Below are 7,625 nucleotides of genomic sequence, written 5' to 3'. Positions count from 1 at the left end.
CGGGAGCCCCAGCGGGCGGAGCGAAGCGCTGAGGGGAAGGCGCTCAGGGGCAGGCACCGCCCGCCGCCCCGCGCCGCCCCGGAGCAGGAAGCGGGGGATGGCGGCCCCTGACCCCGGCGCGGCACGGAAGAGCTTGCGGGGAAGGGACGGAGGTGAGGCGGTGCCGGGGAGCGAGCCGGGCGGCGGGCGGGCAGGGGAGGGGCCGTTGGGGCCAGCCCGGGCGGGCGTTAACGGGCGTGGTGGCGGCGGCGGCGGCGTCCCCTCAGCCCCCCGCGAGGGGCGGGCGGAGCGCTCCGAAGGCGGCGGGGCCCAGCCCGCCTCGGCTCGCTGCCGGCCCCGGCGCTGCCCGCCGGGACCGGGTGGGGACGGGGCGCGGAGCCTGAGGCAGCTCCGCAGGGAGCGGCCGCCTCCCGGGGCGCGCTGCCACTGCCAGGCGGGGAGCTGCGGCTGGCGGGGCGCTTCCCCCGTGCTCCGTCAGTGACCCCGGGTAACGGAGGTGCTGGGGAGGAGCAGTGCTGGTCGGCCTCTCTGTTCCTTTATAACTTGTTGCAGGACGAGGGTGGCACTAGACTTGCTCTGAGGCCTTCGACGCTTGTGTACGCTATCAAAATGCACTACTGATTTTTCTTTGTGGACGTTTCATGCCTTTTGTTGGCTTCGTTATGGATTTCTCATTCAACACGCTTGTTTGAAGCTTTTTGTGCTCTGGCTGCTGTACACAAGTCATTTGATAACCCAAAACCAGCATTGGTATTCAGATACAAGAGAGATAAACCAAACTTCTGTCTAGGGATCTATGAAATCAAATGTTTCTGTGTGGAGCCTGTGCTTATGTTCACAGTTTACATTTTTTTTTCCACTGGTAAAATGCTTAAATGAAAGCTTATGCAGATCTAATTTATTTTTGTAATCCATAAGTTTAAGATATTTACAGTTGGAATACTCTTAGCAAAGCCTGCAAATCTGAAAAATCCTTTCTGCATTTATAGATGTAGCGTCTGCTTTGATAAAGTAAGGATTGCAGTCAGGCTTGCCAGATTTTATTAGTATAAATAAGGCATCGACATAGAATACTTCCTTTACATTACTAGACCGTGATTTGAGCTTGATCTCGGATGCCACGTAGGATCTATGTCGCTTCAGTTCAGATTTGCAGCTTGTTCTGCTCATCAGGGTTCTCATAAAACACTGAGACAAGGAGAGTTGTTTTTTGTCTCCCATCAGCTTTGCAGGAAAGTATGTCTGAAAGGCTTTCCTCAGATGTTCACCTCTCTGTTACTTAGTGGTAGCATAGGCTTTTACAAGTTTTCCCTAGCATGACCCCCTCCACAGTGAGAAAATCTGGTCCATCAAATCTCCTTGAACTGCAGAAAGTTGCCAAGGAGATGTGGACTGGAGTAACTCAGCTATTTCAATAGTCCTGCACAGTTTGAAGTTACTGCACTTGTAACTCAGTTTAAATGTGCGTCGGCATGACTCGACTTGGAGGTTGTTGCTTACAGAGTTGTGCTTGCAGATAAGTAATCTCTCAGTAGAGCACCAAAACCACGTAAATTATTCCTTGGAATAAGAAAGTAATGAACCACTGTAGTAGTTATCCTCCAGCATACTGTAGTTGCTGCTTTCTGGCATTTTCTGAGATGAAACTAGGTATTTTTATGTTGAGGTGTCGTAATCCAGTTTTGGGGCAGCAGATAAATGTTTGCGGTGCCCTCTGCTGACTCTGGAACGAGCGAGCACTTTCCTGTTTCTCATCCATTGGAGTGAATGGTCTGGCCTCCTCTGTGGCCACTGCACTCTTACTTCATTACATAGTTGCAACTATAGCTTAAGAATATATGGATAGTAAGACCTTAGATTTGCAGTAAGTTGATTTATTTACAAACACAAGGAACAAGTTATTTTCCATAATGCATTATTCATGAAAGATAGTGTTGTGGGCTTTTTCTTCACATCCTTCTGGGTCCCAGCTGCGTATAGGGCACTGAACAGGGTGACTTAGACTTGTTGATATATCAAGAAAGCCTTTTTCTTGGTTGACAGATGAGCTTGTTTTGCCCACTTGCAGGATCAGATTGATTATCAGTAAGTAGTTTCTCGTGGGTCAGATTTTCATGGCCACAAGGGATTTTTTATATTCTCCTGAACTCTTGGATATTGTTTGCTTCCAAGTATTGGCCCATCTCATGATTTCCATATTGTTCCTGGAGCTGTGGGCACTACATGTTCTTGCTGTCTGACAGTGATATGCATCAACTTTACTGAAACCCTTGATGCTGTTTTCAGTTTATTACTTTCAGGTATAAAATGGCAATGCTAAAGTGTTCGATCTTCTTGTGGCTATGTAATGTATGTCCACCCTGTGCTGGAGTAAACACCTTTTATTAAAAACAAACAAAACCAGAAAAAACACATACAAATTGAGATCAAAGATCAAAAGCACAATAACAGTTGTACATACAGCTGAATTTGACTCCTGCTCTGAACTCTGATTTGGAAGAGACAATTTCCTGACCACATGCAAGAACATAGGCTTGTTGTTGCTCTTCATTAAGGATCCTAATGTTGGTGGTATAAATGTTCCTTATATGCAAACTTGGTGGTGGCAATAATACAGTCAGAGCAAGGTTTCTAAGAACAATTATTTTTTTTATTACATGAACTAGTACACTATACTACAGGAATAGTATGGGGGGGTTCTTGGAATCGACATTTTAAGGTATTCCTTTCTAACCATAACTGCTCTAGCAGCCCTACTATTTTATAATGTACAGTGTGTAGTGAGGAAAGAACCAAACAATTAACGACAACAAAAACATAGTCGTAAAAGGCAAAAGTCACTGACTTGAAGCTCTAGGTTTGTCATTTCACAATCACATAAATGGTAAGCCAAGGGCGGGTCTAGGAATTACTAAGTCCTGAGTTTTAAGACAGGATGTGGTACTTTCACTGTGATGCTAGTAACAGGGGTTGTGGAAATTATTGTGGCCTTTCCCTGTCTGTAATATGGAAATTATGATACTTCACTGAGTATGTACTGATTAATTCATAAAATGCTTTGAATATCCAGGGTACCGTAAGAGTTCAATTTAGTGTTTTGCTGCAATATCTAGTGGATTTACATAACCTAAACAAAAGAAAACGTTTTTCTGAGTAGGTTCATGAATGATGCTCAAAATATGTTCATTTCAATTTGGTTAATATTGATGAATTTATTTTCTGTTACTGTGGAAACGTACTTAACTTCATGAACAATAGCATCAACAAAATTTAATATGTAGGGACTATGAGGAGAAAAGAAGGAACAAAGTTATTCCAGAAGGAACAGTTAACATTTAGGGAGGAAATGCTGTCAGAACTACTTCCATAATAAAAAAAGAAAGATGTACTGCAGACTTCAGAAAGAGGTTCATTAATTTTACTGTTTGTAAAGTGGTACAGAAAAATTTACATGCCCGAGGGCATGGAAAACATACATTATTAGTTCTATTTTAAAAGTCTCTTTAACTTAATTGTTGACAGATGGGATGAGAAGAGATAAGTGTCCTGCACTGCAAATGGCCTCCCGTTTGGCATTTACTGGGTGCTAGCCTGGAATCATCTTTGGAAGAAGAAGAAGGTTGATGACACTAAGGTTTGTACAAGAAAGTTGACTTCTTTTATTTTTTTATTTTATTCTGTAACGTGAAAGGACTGTGTGAATCTTGGAAGCTTTTTGTGTTTGGGAACCCTAGAGTATGTTGCTGCAGTCAGGTTTTACTTAAAAATTGTGGGGTTCAATGTTGGTTTGCAGGTATTCTGAACAATAAGGATTACTTTTCCAGCCTTGATGATTATTTTGTTTGGTGTAGATCTTGTATGGTTTTTATTAGCATACCTCTTCCATCTTTAATTTAAAGACAAGAAATTAAGCAATTAAATGAATTTAATAAGGTTACTGCTTAATAACCTAACACAGTCTAAGCTGTATTCATAAATATAGTATTTGATTTAATTAATTAGATCATAAATTGTCCCATTCTCCTGTCAAAACTAGCATGAATACTTAAATATAGTGTTTGGGTAACCTAGTAAAGCAGAAATTGTTTTTTACAGTGTAGATTAAATTAAGTCAAGGTCTATAGTTGAAACAATATAGTGCATTTAAACAGCTTGGAGCTTGGACTGAAGGATGAACTTGAGGATGGGTGTGGGTTTTTTGTTTTTTATTCTCAGTTTCATTTTTGATTTACAGATGTTTGACAGAATCAAACGATCTGATGAAGCTTCTGCTTCTTCAGCACAAGGTGAGGAGATTAAAGTACATATTTTTTGTTGCAGTTTTTTATTAACATAATAGTAGTAGATGCATTGGTTTACTTTAAATTCAGTTGTATAATTCAGTTTTCTAAATTTCAATATGGAGCTTAGATGGAAAAAGTGGTTTCTGAATTATCCACAGGTTTCCATGCAGACATAATTTTCTTGTCTTTCAATAACCTGTTTAAGACATTGTGCATTTTGTCTCAGTGATCATGGATGTATGAGTGTATCAGTACACATTGCTGAAACTTGATCCCAGACAAATCAGAAAAATACCCACTCACCTCAGCCATGAAAGCGTAAAGTTTATTTTATGAACCTCACAGAGCATCCTTGAGGATGAAAGGGTCTCTCTAAATGTTTTTTTGAATTTCTAAACTTTTTAACTTCCTTTAAAGTAATAGTTTTGACAAGTACAATTTAAGGGAGTTAACTGACTTCCTCCTCTTTGCTTTTCTGTGTTTTTTTTTTTTTTTTTTTTACTATAGGAATAGAAAGACATGGTGTTGAAGGTTCGCTACAACAGGACGGCAATAGCAGGTGAGTTAGGTGATAATCTAACTGGCATCCAGTTTACTGCTTGCAAAAAGTAAAACAGGAATAATCCGTTTTTCAGTCTTAACTGTCATCTTGTGTAATGGATGACAATGATGTGATAGAGATCAAATATATCGTAGAGGTCTTTTGTCTTGTATCCACACTTCTTAAAACTAGGGGTGAGGGACACTGCGACTTTTTCTGGAGAGACAGTTCTCTTCAGACTACAGTCAACTCAAATTAGAATTTGTGTTAGCTGCGCCTTCAACCTGTTATCCTTTGTTCTGCATTTAAGAAAAAGTTTTCTTTAGTTAAATTTGCTTGGGAATAGCTTAAAATACGTATTCCTACTTGGCATTATAATTCTGAAACAGAAATGTTTATCTTGCAAGTTTGTTGCACCTCTGTAGTAAGATAGATATTCAGAATTTCTATGTTAAGAACTTGAAGTAACAAACCAATGTTGGTTTTTGTACTGAAATGTCTTGGTAATGTTACCTGCTTCTTTCAGTTTGCATACGAGAGGGCAAGAACATCCTCGGCCTGGAGTATCCACCATGCAAAACAGGCAAGGATACTGCAACTGCTGCCATGTACACTACAGTAATCTGGAACAGGTAAGAAGCCTACGGCATAACACAGCAGTAGATAGCAAGAAGTACAAATAGGCTTTATCAGCTTCCAAAATGTCATTCTCTACACTGAACAACCAACACTGAATGGAAAATTACCAATTTGTGAATTGTACTGAGTGTGCACAGAGAAGAGGAATCATTTTTTACCTGTTAAAAGAAGCTGGTGGAACAGCATGCTTACTGCAGTTTGCTTTTCTGAAGTGTCACCCTGCTGTGCATTACACTCATTAGGTTTATTTCAGTGGTTTTTAACTTTAAGATTTGTATAGACTGTGTCAAATATTAGGGTTAATATGTTAGATATGAAAGCCGAAGACATTTGATCAACTACTTCTCTATTTTTAACTCTGTTGGTCTCTTGTCTTTTAGACTTTTCTAACTAGAGAGTGGAACCCTATTTAATCTTCTATGCTGTGAAAAGTCTCCACAGTTTGAATGAATTTTGGGATGTTTGCTCATATGAAGTTCAAAAATATCTTTAGTATTGTTTATAGATATGTTTAGAGTATTTGTACCAGTCACAAGACATTTGTGAGCATCTCTCAGATCTGCTGATTTACGTTCCATTTCAGAAGGGGTTTTAACACATTTTAGTATATTATTTGTGACTCCCTAAGCATTCTTATGGCCTTGATGCAATGAGATTTTTATAGTAGAAAAGACTGAAGATTTTCCTTTCTACTTAAACATTTTCATTGTAAGGAGAAATGTTTAACCTGGGAAGTAACTTTTCTGAACAGGTCTGTGTGTCAACAGTGATATTAAACTAGCAATATGTTTTGTCTTTCCATCAGCATATTTTCAGCTCTCAGCACAGACATTTTACCACTTACTGCAGGAATCGTATGGGTACCAGTAGCTTGATGGAGCGTTTCCTGCAAGATGTTTTGCAGCATCATCCCCACCGATACCATGACAACAGGTATAATACAGTTCATTTGTTTTTAAATATATCCTAGTAGAATGCATGTATTGTGAATTCTTATTTCTGTTCCATTTCTGAACAGTAAATTTTGCCCATTTGAAGTGAAATGTTCATATTGAAGGCAATTTGGAAAAGAGTGTATTTATGTAATCGTTGTCCAAGTGTATTCCTTTTGTGTTGTCTCTGCACTTTCAAACTTGATTTCACTGCTTAAGGATTTGATATAACACCATTGACAGCAATTAAATATGAAGACCTAATAAAAAGAAGGAATATACGGGTCAGCTAGAATATATACACTGTGGGCTTAATATATATATTTCACAGTATATTTTATGGTATGTATCTAGTTCATAATTTTGGCTTGCTGAATGTGGTGCTTGTCAGGTGAATATGTATGGTTATTTATTCATTATTCTTGGAGTTTGTTATCTTTAGAGTTACTACTTGCATGAATTAAGTTAATTGGCCAGTTCATCATTGCTCAGATTTTGAAAAGTGTTCTCTTTATTTATCACGTGCACATTTAAGAGTGATAAGAGGGCATATAAACTTTTTTCTGTACAAAGGCCAGCTGAAAGGAGATCTGTGAAGTCTCATTCCTTGTTATGTTTTGCAAGGCAGTCAAAAATCCCAATCTGAACCCAGTACATTGTATTTTGATAAATAACTTTTTTTTCGCTACTTTTTCTATATCTCTCATAGAGGAAAATACAGGATATACTTTAAGGCAACACCCAAATTAAAAAGGTAGATATCTCTTGAGGTGTTGCTAATACAAGCTTATTTCATTTGGTGAATAAAATCTGCTAATTAGTAAAAACAAGCTATCCGTTTTCCTCTAAGTTGGTAGAATGAATAGAATAAGCAAAATAATGTACAAGGCCTAGATAAAGTAGGATGGCAAGTGGGGGAGGAATAATTCCAAATCTATACAGAGTTTGGAGGAAGAAAACCAAAGATGGAAGAGAGCGTGAATAGACTTGTTGTGATTCTGCTCTGAAAAAGACTGAGTCAGAAAGTCATTTTTTAAAGTAGCATCTGGGGTAAGAATAGGATTCTCTTCTTTCTTACATAAAATCTCTTGGATTGATGCATAGTTTAACAAAGTAAATGCTTATACAAATCATGCAGAAGCTGAATTCACACAAGGGATCTTAAGACTATCATTTAAAATGATTATACAAATATTTGTGAGCCTTGATTTATTTTGCAGAACCAACCAG

The 7,625-nt window shown here is 39.0% G+C and overlaps 1 protein-coding gene across 8 annotated transcripts in view; it reads left to right on the top strand.

The window, feature by feature from the left end:
• Positions 1–58: 58 nt before the first annotated feature.
• The window catches only part of ZDBF2 (zinc finger DBF-type containing 2), a 36,965-nt gene continuing 29,398 nt past the window's right edge, over positions 59–7,625 (top strand). For 6 of the 8 annotated variants that reach the window (XR_004777208.2, XM_035536980.1, XM_050711550.1 and 3 more), the window contains exons 1-6: positions 59–152; positions 3,523–3,634; positions 4,235–4,286; positions 4,791–4,842; positions 5,351–5,456; positions 6,269–6,396. Coding sequence is in view for 7 of the 8 variants with exons in the window: in XM_035536980.1 (XP_035392873.1) it covers positions 4,235–4,286; positions 4,791–4,842; positions 5,351–5,456; positions 6,269–6,396 (338 nt within the window). In the remaining variant the exon portion in view is untranslated. Of the gene's footprint in view, positions 153–472; positions 597–3,522; positions 3,635–4,234; positions 4,287–4,790; positions 4,843–5,350; positions 5,457–6,268; positions 6,397–7,625 lie in introns of those variants that run through there. The other 2 variants (XM_050711551.1, XM_035536979.2) reach the window with 2 other exon arrangements.

The sequence above is a fragment of the Cygnus atratus genome, chromosome 6, assembly GCF_013377495.2.
Source record: "Cygnus atratus isolate AKBS03 ecotype Queensland, Australia chromosome 6, CAtr_DNAZoo_HiC_assembly, whole genome shotgun sequence".
Classification (NCBI taxonomy): domain Eukaryota; kingdom Metazoa; phylum Chordata; class Aves; order Anseriformes; family Anatidae; genus Cygnus; species Cygnus atratus.
The sequence above is the reverse complement of the archived record's forward strand: the minus strand, read 5'-3'. Positions and strand labels throughout refer to the sequence as shown.